At 31.9% G+C, this 24,327-nt stretch overlaps 2 protein-coding genes across 5 annotated transcripts in view; one reads left to right on the top strand and one right to left on the bottom strand.

Moving 5' to 3' along the window:
* LOC114334782 (probable nucleoporin Nup54) overlaps positions 1–4,642 on the bottom strand; it is a 227,497-nt gene extending 222,855 nt beyond the window's left edge. The window contains exon 1 of the mRNA XM_050652789.1: positions 4,423–4,642. Coding sequence (XP_050508746.1) covers positions 4,423–4,477 — 55 coding nt within the window. The 5' untranslated portion in view covers positions 4,478–4,642. The remainder of the gene's footprint in view (positions 1–4,422) is intronic.
* Positions 4,643–4,682: 40 nt separating this feature from the next.
* LOC126885962 (zinc finger protein 501-like) overlaps positions 4,683–24,327 on the top strand; it is a 34,717-nt gene continuing 15,072 nt past the window's right edge. For 3 of the 4 annotated variants that reach the window (XM_050652795.1, XM_050652797.1, XM_050652798.1), the window contains exon 1: positions 4,683–5,414. In XM_050652795.1, coding sequence (XP_050508752.1) covers positions 4,973–5,414 — 442 coding nt within the window. In that variant the 5' untranslated portion in view covers positions 4,683–4,972. Of the gene's footprint in view, positions 5,415–14,934; positions 17,215–24,327 lie in introns of those variants that run through there. The other variant, XM_050652796.1, reaches the window with a different exon arrangement.

Consider the following 24,327-nt stretch of genomic DNA (forward strand, 5'->3'; position numbering starts at 1 on the left):
CACTTAATAGTTTTTGAAATGATGAGTAATCTCCCGTAATTATTCTAATCAGAGGTGTCAGTTTTCCGGTTTTTCTTGATGTAATTCTTTTGCAGTATCTATGTGTTATTCCGATATTGGTAAGGTGGTCTTTTATATGTGTATCCTCAATATCCAATTCTACTGATGATATAACACAGGCGAAAGTTGTGTTTTGTGATTTATGTGGTGTTGATGGATTTTGGTTAGAATTTGTTTCTTTGTATTCTTTGACCACACCTGACTGGACTAATGATTTCAGCTTTGTTTTAATGTGTTTATTATCCTGATTACTTTTTAAAATAAAACCACTTCTAGTTTTTATTATAACATCCGAAGAGTTTGGATCTCCAACACTCCAATAATTAGCCAACTGTAACCTTGATAATTCTTGATGAGTTGTTAAAAAAAAATTTGTTTATAGTTTTTATTACTGATGGTTTTCATTTGAAGTGAATACTTTTGTGTGTTGTTGTAAGTTACCTTTTTTTGATGACTTGGAGTGTTGATATCTTTTTGTGAGTTTTGCTGAGTTTGTTGTGTTATGTTTTCAGAAGATTGTGGTCCAATTATTATATCTTGCACTTGCTGTTGAGATAGTTGTGGTTGTGTGATTCTTTTTTTTGATGGATTATCCAAATGTTTTTTCCTTTTCCTTTTCACTTTTGCCCTCTATTATTTATTATGCTCCATGTAAAACAGTACTATTTGCAGATGACACTACTTTTATTTTTTATGACAGAAATCGTTTTCTTTTAGAAACCAATTCTAGGGACATAAATTCAAATGCTCAATCATGGTTTGCAGCAAATAAACTTAGACTAAATGACACCAAAACTCAAAATTTATTCATTTCAACTAATCCATTCAATGCTCATGTGGAAAAAAATACTGTAAAATTGCTGGGCATGACAATTGACAACACACTGACTTTATATAACCATATTGACCATCTCAAAGGCAAACTTTCCAGTACTTTATTTTTACTTAGACAACTAAAACTTGTTACAAGTGTTGATACCTTAAGAACAATTTATTTTTCTCTCTTCCATTCGTTTTTAAGCTATGGCGTTATTTTGTGGGGAAACTCTTGCAATGCACTAACAATATTTAAATTGCAAAAAAAGCAATTAGAATAATTGCAAAAGTTGGTTACTTGGAATCTTGCAAACCATTATTTATTAAATATAAAATAATGCCCTTGCCAACACTATGGCTTTACAATGTTCTCGTGGAAACACACAAAACTGCAGATACTTTAGTTAAACAGTCTGACTTGCATAATTACAGCACAAGAGGTGCAAATAATATCAGAACAGTCAAATATCGTTTATCGTTAAATCACAAAAAAACTCAATTGATTTTAACATATATAATGTCCTACCTATAGATTTTAAAAACCTTACAATCAATAAATTTAAAGTCATTCTGAAAAAATATCTACTGAGATTTGCTTGTTACTCTGTTAGTGAATATTTCGATCATTTTAAAGGAGTATCATGGACATGAATATTACTCACTATGTTTTCCGATGTCATATTTTGTAAATGTGCGTGAATGTAATTATATTTCTATATTATGTTATATTGTATATATGTACACATTATCTCATGTATTTTATATATATCAAATTGACTTGCTACAATTCAAAAATTTTTTTTGTAAACGTAGTCAATAAATTTTTGAATCTTTGAATCTTAGTAAGAGTGTGAATGAGAATGATTGTGGCTAGAATGAAGTGAATGATTGTTTGGAAGTAAGTAATGTAGAGAGTTTCAATGATTTTGAGAGAGATATGACTGAAAGTGTGCATGAAAGTGTAAACGAAAATGATGTAAATACTAGAAAGTATGTTTCAGAGCAAAAGGTAGATGATACATGTAGTTCGCGATATCCGAAAAGAGATAGACGAATGACAAAATAATATGATGATTTTGCAGTTGATAATGAGAGAGTTAGTTATGCAATGCCTTGCCTTCCTATTGATGATTTAGAACCCACAACTATTTCAGAAGCGTTATCAGGTTCAAGAAGTTTTGAATGGATTAAAGCTATCGAAAAAGAGATAAATGCGTTCAAAATTAACAACACTTGGGAACTAGTAGATAAGCCTTCTAACAAAAACATTGTAAAAAACACATGGGTTTTTAAAATCAAAAGGGATCAGAATGGTGACATTTTAGCTTATAAAGCTCGTTTAGTAGCCAAAGGCTTTACTCAAAAGCATGGCATAGATTATTACGAGACTTTTTCACCTGTTATTCGTTACAGTAATTTAAGGTTTTTACTTGCATTGACTGCTGAACTAAATCTAGAAGCAGATCACATGGATGTAGAAACAGCTTTCTTTAATGGTAACATTGATCAAGAAATTTATATGGGCCATTCCATGAACATACGCCTGTTTTGGATTACTTCGACAACGAATATTTTACTGTGCAACATAAGAAGTACGAAAGTAAATGTCGCTAATAATTATTCCAATAAACAACAATGTAATTTGCAATTTACTTTCGTTCTTCTTATTTTGTACAGTAAAATATTCGTTGTCGAAGTAATCCAAAACAGGCGTATGTTCGTGGAATAGGGTATATGTCTCAACCTGAAGGTTTTGAAGTGCCCGGTTTTGAAAACAAAGTTTGCAAATTAAATAAAGCAATATATGGGTTAAAACAATCTCCTAGGCTTTGGTATGAAAAGGCAACACAAGTTCTTCAAAAATTAGGTTACAAACGATCTAAAATTGAACCTTGTATTTTTGTAAAAATTTCTGATAAAATGCTAGTTATCATAGCATTATATGTTGATGATTTTTTCATTTTTTACAATGATGTGAGTGAGGTAAAATTTCTAAAATCAGAAGTACAAATACATTTTCGTATGAAGGACTTAGGGCCAATTTCATATTGTTTGGGAATGAAAGTTGAGCAAAATAGAAAGCAAAGCAAAACGAGTTGAAACTTAGTCAAATCAGTATGTTGTGAAATTGCTTGAAAAATTTCAAATGACTGATTGTAAGACTGTTAGTACACCCCTTGAACAAAATCAAAAACTTTCGTTTGAGGGAGAATATCATGAAGTACAAGTTTATATGTAATAAACTTAGTTTAAAAGTATAAGTGAGCTTAGTATTAGAAATGGTTTTATGTTTGTGTTATTGACTGTTTATCACACTTTAGGTATTGAGGGAGAATGCTGAAAAGGCAATATCCTAAGTGTCTACTATATACTAGTACATGTTGTTTATCAGTATGCTTAGAAAAAATAAATAACTTTAATATTGTCATTAGATTGTCTAATTTATAAATTGATAAAATACATTTAAATTCAAGATCCTGAACATTTATTTAACTTCTGCTGCGCACAATAGTATTCGCAGTGTGCAAGTACTTGGAAAGGAAACGAGAAACGACCGTGTGCGAGTCGCGGAGAATATTGCCACTATCTTAAATAATTCATATTGTCAATTGAAATTGTCAAATTGACATATATTTCATACCTTCTGTCATTAAAGCAGAAAAATTATATATCCACAATATTGATATGATATGCAATTATTATATAAAGGTAAATTTAATTAATTGTATTTTGCTTGCAGTACTGCATTTTACTAACTAATTTTATTTACTACATACAATTGTTTACGTTTGCATAGCATAACCTGCATCTTATTTTTTCTTCTTATTATTTTTTTGGACTATGGTCTTGACAATTATCCAGCAACCAGGACTAATATAATTGGCCAATATAATTAAAAGTGCGAATAAAAGTACAGAGAGTAGAAATAGAGGTCGCTTTGCCGAACTTGCATGGTCCCAATTATAAGATACTAATAATACTAATAAAATTGACTCACAGAAATTTTTTGCTGTAGGCTATGTCGGTCATATATGAGTGATAACATTCTTTCACTGGGGCCACAGTGTGGTCGAAGGTCTAGGACCTCGATCTTTGACACAGGACACTTTGCTTCGTTATCAAACGTATTCGCTTCGTATCTCTTTAGTGTACAGGTAGCGAATAATCCATAACAAAGCGAAGGGTCAAAAATCGAGGTCCAGTCTCTCTATAAATTCTCAACTTGTGCAATGTTTAGCAACACTGACAGAAAATTCAAAACAAAACAAACTGTGGTGATGATGAACATTGACATTGTCTATATGTTTATAGAACCCCAAATTCTTATAGAAAATGTGTAAATAACAAGAAACATATTTTTGTTAATGCCAAAATATACAAATAGGGTATGTTGTCAAAAGTACCTTTTAATTTTGTTCTTATTATTCTTAATCCTAATTATGTAGTATCGAAAGTATGATATTATATTCTAATTTATGTAACATTTAAAAGCAAATCATTAACACACAATTTAAAATATTGTTGGGGTATATAAAAATTACTTACATTTTGGTTGAGCTCCAAAGCCTGATTGAGCGGTGTTACCAAAATTAAACGCCATTTCAACTTCACTTAAATAAATACACTACAAAACAATACCACTAATGTTTGACAAAACTATTTCCTCGAGAAAAAAAACTGTTTCGGCATTTGAATCCAAAAGTATTCAAAACAATGAACATAACCACAAAAAATTTTGCAAGCACAGTTTGTCAGTTTATGCATTTGACAGTTTAACAGTGCTACCAATATGAAAAATCACTGTCAAATATGTCGCTTGTCACTGTCACATGGCTTGTCATTTGTCACATTCGAATAGGAATAAAAAAAAATAAAAATTAAAATGGTATGGTATTATAATACCTCTATGGTATTATACAAAAAATTACTGTAGTAATTCCTATTTCTATTACTAATCTAAATTCTAAATATAAGCGAAGCGCATGTTCGTTCTCGGTTCTCGTTGTTCGTTCGTCGTTGTTGATTGTTGATCGTTGGTACTTGGTAGGCTCGTATATTTTTGCATATTGGAACCAATAATTTATCTAAATTCGAAATGGAGTTAAGTGAAGATTCTATAAAAAGAGAACAAAATGTTTTAAAATGTCACAAAGATGGAGATTCTCTAGAGGAAGAACAACATGTTAATGTGCAAGTTAAATCGGAACTGGAATGCATGAAATTTGAAACTGATTACACACAAGATTCTTTATTAGACTGGTATCGTTCAGATGATATTAAAATAGAACATACATCACAACCTGAAATAAGTAGCCCATTCCCCCTCATCCCCAAGCAAGAAGTCAAAACAGAACTGAATGAACATAATTTAGGAGTAAATGTTGGGTGTGAAACTCAATTGCAAAGTACGAATACGGAAGAATTAGACTTGGACAAAGAAGTAAAATTAGAAATAGGAGTTTCAACTGAGATACATCCTGAAAAACATTGTAGAAGGACGAAAACATCAAAATCACTGTCCAGCATTGGCAAACAAAGTAAGTCTTAGTCTAGGTATATCGCACCTTGAAAACCATAGGGCAGTAATTGCAAAACTCATAATATCTAGTTATGAGCATTTTAAGTTTTTGTAAAGTTAATTTTATTTCCTGTAGTTCCAAAAATTAAGCTACAAACCTGATATTTGGTATAATTGTCTTTAATTTTGCATATTTTTATATTATGAATTAAGAAGTACATAAAATTTTCTTCAGGAAATAGGTAGGTATTTTAGCACATACGGCCATATGGTTTTAAAAAATATATCAATTTTTGCAAATGACGCAGTAAAAATGCATATTAAATAACGGTTTTTTTATTTACGATTATACAGTAGAACCCCGATTATCCGTGCTCCTCGGGACCGGACATTGGCATGGATAATTGAAATGCACGGATAATCCAAACATTTATTTCTCATATATAATACATATGTACGTATATATATATACATATGTACCTACCATAAATTTATTTATTTATTTATTTATTTATTTACGGGATTACCCCCATTACAACACATACAGTATAAAATCAATCTCTGTAATATCTACTAAACTAGAGTAAAATAAATCTTAATTACATACTTATTAAACAAAAACGAAATATTAATAGTTATACATTACACATATTACATCTATTACACAAATCAGTTCAAATAAACAAAAAGTACCTGTCAAGCTCTTTTAATCCGATTCTTAAAACCAGCCAAGGAGACACCAAACATTTCCAAGTTATTCTCGTTTATAATTTTTAGTGTTCGCTCAATGGGCGAATGCATACCATAGTTTGTCTGATGAAAAGGTATATAAAACAAATCAACATGTCTGAGACTTCTGGAGGGAACATATAAATTAATAGATTGGAGAAGTTCAGAACAACAAATTAAACCATTTATTAATTTAAACACAAATACCAAATCAGAGTTATCTCGTCGAGTTTTTAATAAATTCATGTTGAGTGTTTTTAAAATATAGGTATAATCATGATTAGTAATGCGTATGTTTAATTTGTATGCACAATATCTCAAAAATTTATTCTGCAATCTCTCCAACGTAGTAGAATGAGCTTGGTATTGTGGAGACCATACAATAGATGCATATTCCACTTTAGATACAACCAAAGCATAATATACCGTTCTTAAAGCCCCTACAGATAGTCTCAGACAGTTGCGAATGATAAAGCCCAAAGATTTTGATGCATTTACTGTTACACTATTTATATGTTGCACAAAACGCAACTGCTCATCAAATGTGACTCCTAAGTCTTTTATTGTTTTAACATAAGACAATTCATTTTCATTAATTGTGTAAGAAGTATCATATTTTTTATTACCTCTATAAAAGCTTATATAACAGCATTTAGCAACATTTAAATGCAAAATATTATTCTCACACCAAATACTCAACCGGTCTAAATCTTCTTGAATTAATGTTACATCAACATTTGAATCTACGGATTTAAATAATTTCAAATCATCTGCAAACATCAGGAAATCGCAATTTCTAAAACACTCTGATATATCGTTCACAAATATATTAAATAACAAAGGTGAACAGTGGATAAATGGATAACAGAAAAAATAAATCTTTCATTATGAGTCTCCTTCTAGGCGTATTGGGTTTAAGTCGAGTGATTTACGGTCACGCTACTTTGATAAAACCTCAAAAATGCAATTTGAGTAATAGAAAATCATAGCACGGATAATCCGCAGCCCGGATAATCTGCACACGGATAATCCACACACGGATAATCGGGTTCTACTGTACTTATTTATTACAGATTTGTGTTAACACTTAATCAAAGTCTTGCATATTATAATCTGTCTGTTCGGTTTCTATTATATAGTCTCCATAAAATCTATGATAGTGCTCTTGAATAACATTAGCCTTACATAGTGAGAGTCTACATCTTGTTTTTTGAGATTGCATATTCCTGGTGGATGCGAGTATGCTTTACTTCAGTGGTTCTTAAGCTTTTCAAAGCTGGGGAACACTTGACAAATTTTGAAAAAGTCGAGGAACACCATTGTGTTATTTTATAGGAAACTCTAAATAGGGATGCAAATGTAAATACAAATGTAAATAAAACACGTTCTTTGACTGCAAATACATGCAAAAACAAAATATAAGAATAAAAACATATTCTAAAAATAGAAATTAACAAAAAATATTCAGACTAGTAAATACATTTTATTACATTTTATTTTACAATTAGATGTATGGGCATTAACTTACATAATAACATAAAATTACACAAATTTAGTGCGACACTTGAGCCTGATGACTGCAAATTTTAGCAATGTCCGGTCTAATATGCGATAGCGCTACCCTCATTTCTTCATCAATATTCCCAAGTCTTTCACGTTTCTTTGTTTTTATGTTGTAAACTGTAGTAATACCTTTAATGCTCTTGTAGAAAGAAGTGGGTGTTCAGCTTGCACAGAAATCCAAAATTCTTCAAGTGACATTTCACAAAACTTTAGTTTCAGAGTGCGATCCGTTGACAAGCCTACTAACTCTTCTTCCTCTTGTAATGATAGCTGGTATTTCAACATATTAATTGAGATAAAAGCATTTCGAATCCAATCGTAATTATCTGTATTTAGGGAAGGAAAGTAGTGATCAATTTTTTCTTCTAATAGCGTCAAATGTTCAATGATAACAGATTTCATCTTTTCATATTTGCGCTAATACTGGGAAACATATCCAATGTACCTTTTTCTAATATGCGATTTTTCCAAAGAGATATTTTCTTTTGAAACCCTGATAATTTGTCAGTACAAGACAAAATATTTTCAGATTTTCCTTGGACGCTCGTGTTAATATTATTGAGGTATTTAAAAATGTCAGTCAAATATCCTAATTTGGCAAGCCAAATATTATTTTCTAAATATATTGCAAATTTAACTGTTGCTGCACCTTCTCCTTGAAAGAAATGCTAACAATTCGCATTTAAGCTCTAAAACTCGATTCAAGACTTTTCCTCTGCTTAACCACCTAACTTCAGTATGCAAAAGCAAAACTTCGTGTTGTGCTTCCATTGCAGAACAAAGCTGTTTAAAAAGGCGTGTTTTTAATGGCCTTGATTTTATGTAATTGACCATTCCCACTACTTGATCTAACACAGGTTTTAAAGCATTTGGCAATGTTTTGCATACTAGTGATTCTCTGTGCAAGAAACAATGTGTAATTATTATGTTTGGGCTTCTCGTTTTCGTAAGTGTACCAAATCTCTTAATAGAGCCTAACATTGACGGTGCCCCATCTGTACAAATACCCACGCACATATTCCATTATATATTATTTTCTTCAAAATATGATGTAATGCACTTATTATAATGCACTTATATAATATTTTGAACCGTTGTATGTTCAGTAAGTTCCTTACAACATAAAAACTGATTTACTGTTTTGTTTTCAGAAATAAAACGAATGAATCCTATTAAGTAGGCTTTGCCACTAAAGTCAGTGGATTCGTCCACTTGCAGTGTAAAATTTTCTCGTGTTATAATACCAAAAACTGTACTTTCAATATCGTCTGACATATTTTTAATTCTATTTCTTATTGTATCGTCGGAGTGAGGAATTTTCATAATTTCTTTTTTTGCATCCTCACCAAACATAATTTTTACCATTTCCGCACATGCTGGAAATACCAAAGATTCAGCAATAGTATGCGGTTTCAACCTTATAGCTATTAATTCAGCCATTTTATAAGAAGCTAATTGTGCTTTGTCAGAAATTTTAACAATTTTTTCAGAACTTCTTACCTGCTTTTCTTGCATGTTCAACAATCTTTGAAAATATGCTTTGCTTTTAGAACTAAGATTGGCATGTTTCGTTGAAAAATGGCGTTTTAGTTTAGCCGGGACCATTGCCGAATTTGATAAATTTTCACCACACACAAGACGATTTGGCATGGGACAATCTTCATCACCTTTCCATGTAAAGCCAAAACTCAAATATTTTTCCGAATACTGGCGATTAACTTTTTTGGTTGGTTGGGAAATGGGAAGCTGTCCCTCCACAGAGGTACTGGTACCTGCTCCATAGTTTATATCTTGTGCATCGTCAGAACTACGTTTTCTTTTAATAAGGAATTTGTCCATTGTTGCAATGCGAAACAAATTTTATTTTAAAAGGTGATTAGTTACAAAAGTAAATTAACAATATTCATCGTTGTTGTTAGCTCTAAGTAACCTTATTTTTATTTGAACTTGCTATTAAATCTTAAATAAACTAACCTACATTACTCACCTGTCAACTGGAACTTAAAACTCAATAAAAATAGTGCGTCGTTTTCGTCGAGAAACGGTTGCGTGCACGTGACAAATAGGGCGTATTCAAGCAAAACAAATGAGCAATCTTAAGCTTGGAGTTCGCACCACTACCGAAGACCGAGACCAGCAGTGTTGCCAGGTTGTGGCAGTGTACTTGGAGCATTATTATTTATTATTTTCATCAATGATGTAAATTATGTTGAGGGTCTGGAATTTATTAGTCTTTTTGCAGATGACGCATTAATTGTATGCAGTGGTGATGATATTGTGGAGGTTGTTAGAAGGATGCAGTGTTTGTTAAAAAGAATTGAGATATTTTTGAATGCTAACAAGTTAAAACTTAATGCGAGTAAAACAAAGTCAATGATAGTCTCTAGCCGATATAAATTAAATAATATAAGTATGGAAAATTTGAAACTAAAAGTTAATAATGAATGCATCAAATGGGTCAATGAAATTAAATATCTTGGATTTATACTGGATAACACACTCTCTCTGAAACCTCATTTTCAATATATTTGCAAGAAAATATCTAAAAAATTATTTTTCTTTAATAGAATTAGCAAAGATCTATCATTATTTTCGAGGATCACTGTATTTAGAAGTATAATTCAGCCCCATTTTGACTACTGTTCAAGTGCTTTATATTTAGGTGATAAAGGATCAATTCAATCATTGCAAATTTTGTATAACAGAGGTATGAGAACAATTCTTCGATGCAATCGCTACACGCCAATTGAGATTATGTACTCTACTTTAGGTTGGTTTTCAGTTCAGCAAAGGCTATGGTTTTCATTTATTCTACCTTACTATGGTTTTCATTTTTAAATTAAAAAAAGGAATGCTGCCTGCATATTTTAATGAATATGTTACATTGAGGGGTCAAGTTCATTCATATACCATGAGAAATATTGAAGATTTTGATATTCAAAAAACTAATAAACATAGCACAATGACATCCCTGTTTTACAAATGTATGAATGAATTTAACCATCTTCCCCCCAGTGTTAAGAATGCACTGACAGTTCGAATTTTTAAAAAATTACTGAAGACATATATTTTACGTAGATAAAAAAATAATTTTTAATAAATCTGTATGTGTTGTATAATATTGCATGTATTGTATATTGTATGTTACATTTAATTAAGCAAATTCATATTTAAATATTGTTAGTAGGATTTCTATTTCAATAAAGAATTTCAATTTCAAGGTACACCAGAAAACAGGTAACCGGGTAACCGCGACAATAAATACACTCATAGCATACATCGACGAGATTGTCAAGAGAATTTTTTATTCTTCCCGATCTCTTGGAAGCGACACAATTTCTCGTCGGTCTGCGAGATTAACGTATATTTTTCGCGGAACACTTGCAACACATTCGCGGAACACTGGTTAAGAATCACTGCTTTACTTAGTTCCATATTAGCCACCATCCCTCGTTGTATTTGCCTTATATTAATGGTTCTGAACTCTGTATCGTTGAAGCTTGCCTTAATCTGAAACTTATATTTTTAAATGTCTTCTCCACCTAGCTCATCTTATGTCATTCCAGACGACCTGATTTCCTTCTTCGTCAATGTTATAATTATTCCCCATTTCCTTACATCGTTTTTTAAAGTCCAATATATCCGCTGTACACCTTTCATTAATTTTATAAGGTTCACCTGGCTTTTTCGCTGTTTACACTACTGTGAACCATTGCGCAGCCACGTAAACTGATCATCTTTTAAAGCCTTTTTTTTTGTTTCTCAATCAAAGAATGCACGTTATCTACTGTAATTTGAGAGTCACTCGTTATTAAAAATTTGTGTAATTTTAGGTATGTTCAATTTCTGTACTGCATATTTTATTTATTTTTTATTTATTAATATTACGGGAAAACCCCATTAACAGTTACAATTAACAAATAGTAAAATGTAAGATGTACCTATGTAATAGATTGAGAAAAAAAATATAATCAAAAAACAACAAAAATAATTCAACCTGCAACAATGTTCAAACAACCAACAATTAACATTACAACCCTAAGTTTATAATTAAAGTTTTAAACTAAACTAAAGTATTAATTATTCTATGAAATTGATTCTATTAAATTGAGCCCTGAACCCACTCTCAGACATATCAAATATTTCCAAATGAAGTTGGTTAACATATCTCGAGTATCTTTCTATAGGCAAATTCATACCATAATTTGTTCGATGATAGGGTATATGAAAAGAAGAGTAGTTATGTCTCCTATTTCGTGTGACAATCTCAATGTTAACCGACTCCAACAATTCAGCACTATCAATTTTCCCTGTAATAATTTTATGCAAAAAATTTAATCCAGCACAGATTCTCCTTTCTGAAAGTGTTTTCAAATTCAGTTGTTTTTCCAGAATTGAATAATTATGATCAGAGATCCCAATATATAATTTGAATCCACAAAATCGTAGAAACTTATGCTGAACCTTTTCTACAGTATATTTATGGACAGCTTGGTAAGGAGACCACACCACTGATCCATACTCAAGTTTAGATCTGACAAGGCTTCTGACAGTGTCAACAGAAAAATGTCTACAATTTCTCACGATGAAACCCAACATTTTGGATGACTGTATTGTGACAGAGTTAATATGATCGGCAAATGTTAAATTTTTGTCGAAAATGACTCCCAAGTCTTTTATTTTTGATACAGTTTTTAATGGTTACCCACACAGTTCGTAAGAAGTGTCATATTTTCTGGAACCCTTAAAAAAACTAATTAGACAACATTTTGATATATTTAGGTTTAATTTATTAATGTGACATCACTGCGTTAATCTGTCAAGATCGTCCTGCAGCAGTTGTTGATCAGTTTGGCAATTCATTATTCTGTAGGCTTTGAAATCATCAGCAAAAGCGAGACCTTCACTGTTTTCAAAACAATAAAAAATTGAGTCCACAAACAGATTGAAAAACATTGGGGAACAGTGCCCCCCTTAAGGAACACTAGAAGTTACACATATTGCATCCGATTTAAAAGCACCTATTTTAACCATCTGTCTATGCTCTGACAATAAACTTTTGATCCAACCTACAGCCGAAACATCAAACCCTATTCGCGGTGTGCAAGTACTTGGAAAGGGAAACGAGAAACGACCCTGCGCGAGTCGCGGAGAAATATTGCAACTATCTTAAATAATTCATATTGTCAATTGAAATTGTCAAATTGACGTATATTTCATACCTTCTGTCAATGAAGCAGAAAAATTATATATTGCTCCACAATATTGATATGATATGCAATTATTATATAAAGGTAAATTTAATTAATTGTATTTTGCTTGCAGTACTGCATTTTAATAACTAATTTTATTTACTACATACAATTGTTGATGTTTTCATAACATAACCTGAATCTTATTTTTTCTTCTTATTATTTTTTTTTTGGACTATGGCCTTGACAATTATCCAGTAACCAGGACTAATATAATTGGCCAATATAATTAAAAGTGCGAATAATAGTACAGAGCGTAGAAATAGGGGTCGCTTTGCCGAACTTGCACGGTCCCAATATCAAATAATTGAAATAATTATCAAATAATCAGAATTTAACTTAGTTAATACTTTTCGAGTTATTTACGATTGAAAATGTTTATTTTTCGACAAAAAAATCATGTTTTCAGGAGATTTTCACAACTAACTCGAAAAGTCAGTATTTGATCGAAAAAAATATTCTTAGCAAAAATGTAGCATAATATAAAAAAATGAAAAAAAATGTGAACTCGTAAAGTCTATAGAACCAGCAAAAGCAAAGTTTTAGCCCATGAAAAATACGTTCTTATTCGTCAAATTCCAAATCAAATATTTCAACGTGAAATAACCAAGAAATGAAGCACTTTTCGGGAAAACCAATTAAAACTTTTCTAATAAAGCTTTATTTTTATGTTTTAAAAAAGTTTCTAACATCAAAACTAAGCGATTTATACTCAAAATCAAGTTGACTCCTTTTCTGGGTAAAAAAATCGTGAAAATCTCCCCTATTTAGCACCCCAAATGAAATTAATCGTTACCGCTTTACAAACAATTTGCTTTACTTTTATATATTTTTTACATGATTGAAAGGGCCTAAACGAGTCACTAATCACGAGTGCATTCAAAATATGAACAACCAATTTTAACCAATTTTTGTCTTACAGAAAAACAAAATAAATCTATCATATTTATAAAAGCAAAACCTACCTACTTTTTACTCCTTGAGATTTTTAATATCCCTAATACTTTTTAAATTATTTTGAAAAAAGAGCATTTTCCAATATTTTAGAAAAAATTTATTTTTACTATAAAACCAATTTTTTTTTCAAAACTTAGCACTCCCAACCGGTAAACCTTACAGATCGTATTCTAATACACATACATATAAAGTAAATGGTAAAGGGGAACGATTAATTTTATTTATGGTGCTAAATAGGGGGAGATTTTCACGATTTTTTTTACAAAAAAAAGGAGCCAACTTTAATTTCAGCGTAACTCGCTTAGTTTTAAGACTACTAGAGACTTTCATATACAACAAAATTAAAGATTTTTTTTAAACACTTTAAAAATTTTTAATAGGTTTTGCCCGAAAATTGCTTAATTTTTTGGTTGTTTCAAGTTGAAAAATTCGATTTGGAATTTGACGAATAAGAACGTATTTTTGATGAGCTACAATTTTGCTTTTACTGGTTTTATAGACTTTCTGAAGATACAATTTTTTTTGCTTTTTTAAAAGCTACATTTTTTCTAAAAATATTTTTTTCGATAAAATTACTCGAAAAGTATTGACTTAGTTTAAAAATTATATAGAACAAAAGTTTTTTAGAGTTAGTCAGTTAATCCATTTTGGGACTTACTTTAAACGTGCGTTTTTTTACCCCCGAGCAGGGGTAACTGTAACTGTCACCCCCCAAGTAAAAGCAACCAACGGCACAAGTTCAACTTTAAAGTAGACAGTAAGTAGAACCTAAAACCAGATTTTCGTGCAATTCGGAGTTGACTCTGAAAATTACACTCCAAAACGGTCATTGTTGTTTATTTGTCCCGATCTACAACCCTAAATCCCGATTTGTTTTTGCTTATGTACCGATTAAAAACAAATCGGACCTGGCAACACTATTCTTGACTCATTTAACTTATGTTTTCTTTTAATCTTCCGTAGCTACTTAAAATTGAAAATTTACCTTATCTATCACCGCCCTTACCTAACAGTTTTATAGTTTAATTTTTATTTTAGGATTACGAGAGAACGCGATTAAAACGAAATCCGATAGATCGTTGGTAACACGCACTAGAGAAAAGCGTTATGAGTGCGAAATTAGCTTTAAACAATTTACTCAAGCAGGAAATTTAAAAAGTCATTTAAAATTGCACACAGGAGAAAAGCCTTACAAGTGTGAAATTTGTTTTAAGCAGTTTAGCAACGCAAGTACTTTGAAAATACATTTGAGAATACACACTGGACAGATGCCTTACACGTGCGACATTTGCTGTAAACAATTTAAGCAAGATGGAAATTTGAAAAGACATTTAAGAATACACACTGGAGAAAAGTCTGGCAAATGCGAAATTTGTCTTAAGCAATTTAGTGAAAAGGGAAGTTTGAAAAGGCATTTAAGGCTGCACACTGGAGAAAAGCCTTACAAGTGCGAAATTTGTTTTAAGCAATTTAATCAAGCAGGAGATTTAAAAAAGCATATGAGAATACACACTGGAGAAATGCCTTACAGGTGTGAAATTTGTTTTAAGCAGTTTAGCCAAAAGGGAAGATTGAAAAATCATTTGAGAATACATACTGGAGAGATGCCTTACAAGTGTCAAATTTGTTCTAAGCAATTTAATCAAGAAGGAAGTTTGAAAAAGCATTTGAGAATACATACTGGAGAGATGCCTTATAAGTGCCAAATTTGTTCTAAGCTATTTAACGAATCAAGTCATTTGAAAATACATATGAGAATACACACTGGAGAAAAGCCTTACCAGTGCGAAAGTTGTTCTAAGCAATTTAGTGAGGCAGGAACTTTGAAAAAGCATATGAGAATACACACTGGAGAGTTGCCTTACAAGTGCCAAATTTGTTCTAGGCGATTTAAAGAATTAGGTCATTTGAAAAGACATATGAGAATACACACTGGAGAAAAGCCTTACCAGTGCGAAATTTGTTCTAAGCAATTTAGAGAAGCAGGAACTTTGAAAAATCATTTGAGAATACACACGGGAGAAAAGTCTGAGAAATGCGAAATTTGTCTTAAGCAATTTAGTCAAAAGGGAAGTTTGAAAAGGCATTTAAGGCTTCACACTGGCACTGAAGAAAAGCCTTAAAAGTGCGAAATTTGTTCTAAGCGATTTAAAGAATCAAGTCATTTGAAAAATCATTTAAGAATACACACTAGCGACAAGCCTTACACGTGCGACATTTGTTCTAAGCAATTTTATCAAGAAGGAAAGTTGAAAAAGCATATGAGAATACACACTGGAGAGATGCCTTACAAGTAATGACGAGAATATTCTCGGCCAGAAAATTCTCAGCGAGAATATTCTCGCGCAGAAGATTGTGTTCGAGAATATTATACATTTACAAAAACCGAAGTAAAAGTAAAAACTAGATATGGATCAAATTATTGTAATTTAAAAAGTATATGTATATTGTTATTGCCAATCCACCTAGGAGATTTTTTGTATCCCAAACATTTTTATTCTTGAAGCTTAAACACTTACTTGACGCTCCGCTCATGAAATGCTTTTTCGCTTTCACGCGAATTTAGATCAAATTCCCGAAAATCTAAGTAGCCGGGGCAGGGGAATCCCATGAACCACTAGCTATGGTGTTTTCAGTGTCAGTATTTATTGTTTTGGTGCTATATTAACGTGCAAATATTTAGAATGGATCGAAGTAAAGCATAATTTACTAAAAGACCTAAAAGGAATATATGGAATTACTGTAAAATTAAAAGTGTACAAGGTAAAACAATGTACTTTTGCAAATTTTGTGATAGTCAATACGTGAAAAATGCAACAATAATGACAAAAACATTTAGTAAAATGTGTTAATGTCCAGTGGGAACGAGACAATTATTTGAAAAGAATCAACAGAAACGTTCATCAACTGCTTTTCAGCCAACACAGTTGTTAGGTTTGTCCAGTGAAGGTAAGCATGCCTTCATACAGTGCATCGACTGAAAAAAGTTTCAGTACTTATGGATATATATCCACTCATCAAAAAGAAACTAGCTTACTGGTGAACGGACTGATAAGGAAACATTTATTGCTCACAATTTAAAATTGTTACATAGATCAATCCATGACTGAGCTGAGCTGGCGACTAGTGAAAGACAAAATCCGACAACTTCTCATCAGTACAATGAATTGCAGAATGTAGATGACCAGGATGAGCTGATGATAGAAGTAGATTCTGAATCTGAGGCCTAATCTTTTTCAGATTAGATCACCACATCCATTATTTGCTGTTAAGAAGAAAATTTCATTTTTTTGTCAAATAAATTTTGTCTTTTCCGTTGTTTTTGTATTTTCTACCCTATTTCATCTTTACCAATATCCATAAGCTCGTTATAAGGTTCATTCTCAGAAAACTCTAGGGAATATTCTCCGATTTTTCATTCTCGAGAATTCTCCAACACTACTTACAAGTGCCAAATTTGTTCTAAGCAATTTAAAGAATCAAGTGATTTGAAAAGACATGAGAATACACACTGGAGAAAAGCCTTGCCAGTGCGAAATTTGTTCAAAGCAATTTAGTGAACCAGGAACTTAAAATCATTTAAGAACACACACTGGCGACAAGCCTTACACGTGCGAAATTTGTTCTAAGCTTGATCAAGAAGGAAATTTGAAAAATTATATAAGGATACACACTGGAGAGATGCCTTGCAAGTGCCAAATTTGTTCTAAGCAATTTAAAGAATCAAGCCATGTGAAAAGACAAATGAGAATACACACTTGAGAAAAGTTTTACCATTGAGAAATTTGTTCTAAGCAATTTAATCAAAAAGGAAGAAAAAGCATTTGAGAATACACACTGGAGAGAGGCCTGACAAGTGCCAAATTTGTTCTAAGCAATTTAGTGAAGGAGGAACTTTAAAGAATCATTTAAGAACACACACTGGCGACAAGCCTTACACGTGCGAAATTTGTTCTAAGCAATTTGATCAAGAAGGAAATTTGAACAAGCATTTGAGAATACAAACTGGAGAGCTGCCTTACAAGTGCCAAATTTGTTCTAAGCAATTTAATCAAGAAGGACATTTGAAAAACCATATGAGAATACATACTGGAGAGTTGCCTTACAAGTGCCAAATTTGTTCTAAGCAATTTAAAGAATCAAGCCATGTGAAAAGACAAATGAGAATACACACTTGAGAAAAGTCTTACCATTGCGAAATTTGTTTTAAGCAATTTAATCAAAAAGGAAGAAAAAGCATTTAAGAATACACACTGGTGAGATTTCTTACAAGTGCCAAATTTGTTCTAAGCAATTTAGTCAAGAAGGAAATTTGAAAAAGCATATGAAGATACACACTGGAGAGATGCCTGACAAGTGCCAAATTTGTTCTAAGCAATTTAAAGAATCAAGCCATGTGAAAAGACAAATGAGAATACACACTTGAGAAAAGTCTTACCATTGCGAAATTTGTTTTAAGCAATTTAATCAAAAAGGAAGAAAAAACATTTAAGAATAGGTACACACTGGTGAGATGCCTTACAAGTGCCAAATTTGTTCTAACCAATTTGATCAAGAAGGAAATTTGGAAAAGCTTATGAGGATACACACTGGAGAGATGCCTTGCAAGTGCCAAATTTGTTCTAAGCAATTTAAAGAATCAAGCCATGTGAAAAGACAAATGATAATACGCACTTAAGAAAAGTCTTACCATTGCGAAATTTGTTTTAAGCAATTTAATCAAAAAGGAAGAAAAAGGATTTAAGAATACACACTGGTGAGATGCCTTACAAGCAGGGCGCGAGGATATATATCATGATATTTTTATTATAAATATCGTGATATATCAGTTTATTGCGTACTAATTTTTACATAAGAAGGCATTGTGGCAAATGCCAAGGACTTTCTAGAAAGATTGCATCCTGTTTCAGTGGTATTTGATAGAAATGTGAGAAATTTGACCTAGGCTGTCTGTCCGGCTGCGAATATAACTTCTCCGTCACTATACCAGGTAGAATAACAATTGAGCTGTCGAATGAAAGCTTATAATCCAAGGATGATACTAAATGTGCGACAGTATGGCAACACTGCAAATTCCAAATAACTGAAGGTTACTAGATCCATTCCTGAACTGGTCTGGATTCGTAATTCCTAGGGACGTCCGTAATCGTACTTCCTGGGGACGTCCGATTAAGGTCCCATTACATTCTGACTTAGCGGGACCTGAAACATACGTCTTGTGAACGCCCGTATTCGTACTTCCTAGGGACGTCTGGATTTGTAATTCCTGGGAACGTCCGATTGAGGTCCCCGTATATTCGGATTTAATTGGAACGTTTATTACAAAAGGAAAAATATGGCTCTAGGTTCGCTTCATTTTTTGGCAAACTTACTGGACCATCGCTTTTTGGGAGAAAGACTTACTGCCGAACAAAAAGAACAGGCTTATGAATATTTAAATTCAACACAGATTTTGTTTCATTTGTAATCACCCTAACTTCGAAGTGTAAACCTTTTCGGTCTTTCATGTATGGTCCAAATTTCAAAAAACATCTCCATGATTATGGTGGAAGTCTGTTCCAATCGCTGAATCTGTTTGACCTGATAAAAACATATTTCTCGAACGAATTAACCAATTACTTATAATATTTGTGTGCTTACTTACTTTTGTTTTGATTAATTGGGTAATTATAGGATGAAATAAAATTAATAAAACACATGGTTCAAATTGACATCTGAGAGAGTGCTCCCTCCCTCTTCTCTTTTGTCACTTTATTGAGTAGGCAATTTCTAGCGAATGCCAGCCATCTAAATGATGTCATCATGACATCTCCCTTCCTAAGATAAGATTTCAACATTCGCTAGAAAAGAACATGTCAAGAACTTAGAAGCTATTACAATAATAAACATGTAGACCCATACACATATATACACTCATATACAGATAAACAGCTTATACACTATAATTAAAGTTTAGCAGAAAGTTAATTACCAAATTATAAAATCACAAAATACATTGCTTACACATTATAAATTAGGTCGAACAGGAGGTTTAACAATTCGCCCAGATCTTGTTCTAAAAGATGTATGCTCAGAGATTACAGTTGAATTATTTATTTCATGATCTGATAAATCTGTATCACATCTGGAAGAGTGATTAGAACTTACACTTGAATTTAATGAATTTTCAACAGTGTCGCGTATGTGTGTGCTATTTGCAGAAGGTGCATTATCATATTGAAACTGATTGTAACTACATGAAGCTTCACCTGAATTTATATTTTTCAACTCTACTTTTATTAGGTGAGCTCGATTTCTTACTACAACATTATTAGTTCCACATAATCTTATTTTATATGATCTCGGATTAGACAGTTTTTCAACTACTATATCATCTAGCCATTTTTCTTTGCTAGATTCATAAAAATTTTTACTTTAACTTGATGATTAATTTTTAATACAGGCAATTCTTTAGTATTTTTATCATAGTACTTTTTATATTTATTTTGCCTTTGTGTTAATTCCTTCCGTACATTGTTTTTTACCATTTGTGGTCTCAAATTTGATTTTAATACAGGAAAAGTTGTTCTAACTTTGCGACTATATAGCAATTCAGCAGGACTTGGAACTTTATCTGATATTGGTGTATTCATTAAATCTAATATACACAAATAAGGATCTTTATTAGCTTTGAATGCCTTTTTTAACATTGACTTTGCAGTTTGTACAAATCTTTCTACCTGACCATTGGATTGAGCAAAATGGGGACTAGATGTTTTATGAGAAAACCCCCATTCTGCAGCAAAACGACTGAACTCCATAGAAGAAAAGCAAGGCCCGTTATCAGAAAACACAACTGTAGGGATTCCATGTCTGCAAAAAATTTGTTTTAAGAACTGTATTACTCTATTACTAGTTTGTGACGTTAAAGCAGACATTTCCACGAATTTTGAATAATAGTCAACCACTAAAATATAATGTTGTGAATTAAAAACAAATAAATCAATTCCAACTTTATCCCAAGGGAGGTCAGAAATGGTGTGAGGCAGTAAAGGTTCTCTCTGATTACATTTTCTCTCTGATAGGCAAATATTGCAACATTTCACAACATTTTCTATATCTCTTGACATTCCTGGCCAAAAAAAATATTACCTAGCTAATAATTTTGTTTTCTGTATTCCTTGGTGTGACATATGTAATTTATCCAGGGTTTCTTCCCTTAGATGTTTAGGTACAAGCAATTTATTATTTTTTACAATTATACCTTGAACTACACTTAGTTCATCTTTAAATGGCAAATATTTTTGAAACCTTGATTTATGTGTTTACTATCAGGGAATCCTTTTGTAATTAATTTCATGAGTTGTATTAAATGAGGGTCTTCTGCAGTTTTTTTTTAAACTCTCTAATTTTACAATTTGAAATTGGGAAACTCTCTGTAATGCTTAGAAGCTGTGATTCAATTTCACTGAATTTATTTTCAAACGTTTCATCATATGATTTTGGAAAAGCCCTACTTAAGGCATCAGCAAAAAACATATCCTTACCTTTCTTATAAACAGTAGTAAAACTATATGGTTGTAACATGACAAGCATTCTTTGAAGTCTAGCTGGAGCATCCACTAGAGGTTTGTTAAGAGTTGGTGTAAAAGCCTTCGAGGCATATGCCACAGGTTTATTATTTTGTAGTAAAACAGAACCACATCCAAACTGACTGGCATCTGTTGAAATCACTACAGGACATTTTACTGAATAAAACTGTAGGATAGGTGCTTCAACTAACAGCTTTTTTAATTTCTGAAAAGCAGTTTCCTGTTGGTTTTCCCAATGAAAAGAAATATTTTTTCTTGTCAGAAGTCTTAATGGCTCTGTAAGCTCAGAAAAGTTAGGTACAAAACGACATAAATAATTTACAACACCTAAGAATCGTTGTACATCTTTTGCAGATCTTGGTCTTTGCATCTTAGTAACAGCTTCAATCTTTTTCTCATCAGGTTCCAGACCCTTTTTAGAAATATTATATCCCATATAATTTACAGAAGCTAACCCGAACTTGCATTTATCTCTATTAAATTTTATATTATTTTTTCTAGCAATATCTAAAACCTGTTTTAATTTTTTATTGTGACCCTCAAGAGTATCAGAATATATTAATAAATCATCATAACCCTATTTCTACATTTTCAAATAATTGCTGCATTTTCTTTTGAAAAACCTCAGGAGCTGAAGCTATGCCATTTGGCATTCTTAAAAAACGATATCGACCAAATGGGGTATTAAATGTACATAGTTTACTGCTGTTATCAGCTAACTGGATATGCCAAAATCCGTTGCTAAGATCCAAGACAGAAAAATGACAAGAACCTTTTAGTCGACTAGAAATATCATCAAGTGTAGGGATATAAAAATGCTCACGCTTAATAGCATTGTTAAGATCTTTAGGATCCATACAAATTCTTATATCATTATTAGATTTTTTATTAACTATTACAAGAGAATTTACCCAATCCGTTGGTTCTGTCACTTTTCTAATTATCTCAAGTCTTTCCAGCTCCTTCAGTTTCTCCATCAGTTTGTCATGCATTGCAAATGGTACCTTTCTAGGTGGATGGACTCTGGGGGCTACTTTCTCATCAATTTTTATGGTATGTTTACCTTTCAAACATCCTACACCCCTAAAAGCATCATCATATTCATGAATTATTTGACTAATACTCTCAATATCATTGTGTAAATTATCATTTATTACATTAATATTATTTTTCTGAATTAAATTTAACATTATACAGGCATCAAGGCCAAGTATTGCATCATTATGTGTTTTAACAATATAAAATTTCAATTTAGCTATATTTTCTTTATTTTTGCATTGCCTGACTTTTAAATATACACTTCCTACTGTATTTATTATTTTTCCATTATAATCAGTAATTTTATTGGTGCTACTAGTAAGTTCAGTAGTTTGAATATTTAATTTTTTAAAATAAGTGTATGGCAAAACACAACAGTCTGCTCCTGAGTCTAATCTAAAAGATACAATTATTTTATTATTTATAAAACAGTCTTCATACCACTTTTCTGAAGACTTTTCATTTATATTATTTAAAAAAAAACTGATCTGGCGAAAAATCAGAATCTGAATCGGTATCACTTTGATGGACATTTACATTATGGACTCTGTTTCTATAACTATTAGCATTACAAACTTTTGCAAAATGGTTAAACTTATTATAAATTTTACACCGTAATCCATAAGCAGGACACTTGTTTAAACTATGATTAGAACCACACTTATAACAGTTTTTTATAAAATTGTTACTTATCTTTTGATTTCCTGACGTCTGGGGATGATTTCGGTAAGACTGACCACAATCAGATGTATACTGAGGAGCAGATTTCGGCTGCTGGCTTCTATTTGATTGATGTTTTTTCTGTTTTTGTATTTCTAGAACTTCTAATGATTGACTACTATTGGCCCCACTAATAACGCTCAACTGTCTTGCTGTCACCTCAGCAGCTCTGCATATTTCTAATCCTCGGCTCAGTGTTAAACCTTGTTCTCGTAGCAATCTGTCCTTTAACGAAACATCTGAGATTCCAAGGATTAGACGATCACGTATTAAACTGTCAGTTAGAGTGTCGAATTCACAGGTACTTGCAAGCTGTCTCAGTTCTGTTACATACGAGTCATATGTCTCTAACCCTATCTTGTCTCGAGTAAAAAATAAGTATCGCTCATATGTAAAGTACTCTTTAAACTTTTTTAGAATAACTTTACAAGACGTTTTCTTTTCATCTGAAGACCACTCGAAATTGTTATAAATACGAAGAGCTCGATCTCCAACTCGATTCAACAGTACGCTGCCTTGCAAACTGTCGGTCTCTTCATTAAGCTTGCTGGCTTCAAGAAATATATTAAATTTTTGTTCGAAAAAACTCCAATTATCTGCCATATTACCATCAAAACACAGTTCTGTTACTGGAACAATGTGGTCGTTCATTTTGGAGGTTAAGTCAAATTTAACAATTATTTACAAAGTATTATTATTTATCAATTCTCCTTAGGGTGCGAAGACAACGAAATATGACTGCGCCATATAATATTTGTGTGCTTACTTACTTTTGTTTTGATTAATTGGGTAATTATAGGATGAAATAGAATTAATAAAACACATGGTTCAAATCAGACAAGGAAAAAAGAGAGGACGGGTAACACTCATTTAACACACACGTTCCAAAAGTGAAGCCAGTTTTTGGTTTGTTTGTCACCAAAAACATGGCGGTCACGTCAAAAATAACAATGGGTTGCCAGTGGTGGGTGTTCGTTAAAGGTTAAAATTTCATAAAAAATAAAGTAAATCATCATCTAAAATTCGTAATAAAAACATATGTATGTATTGAAACATATGTACGTAATATGAGCAACTTAATAAAACATTTACCGTACACAAA

Source organism: Diabrotica virgifera, chromosome 6, assembly GCF_917563875.1.
Source record: "Diabrotica virgifera virgifera chromosome 6, PGI_DIABVI_V3a".
Taxonomy (NCBI): Eukaryota; Metazoa; Arthropoda; class Insecta; order Coleoptera; family Chrysomelidae; genus Diabrotica; species Diabrotica virgifera.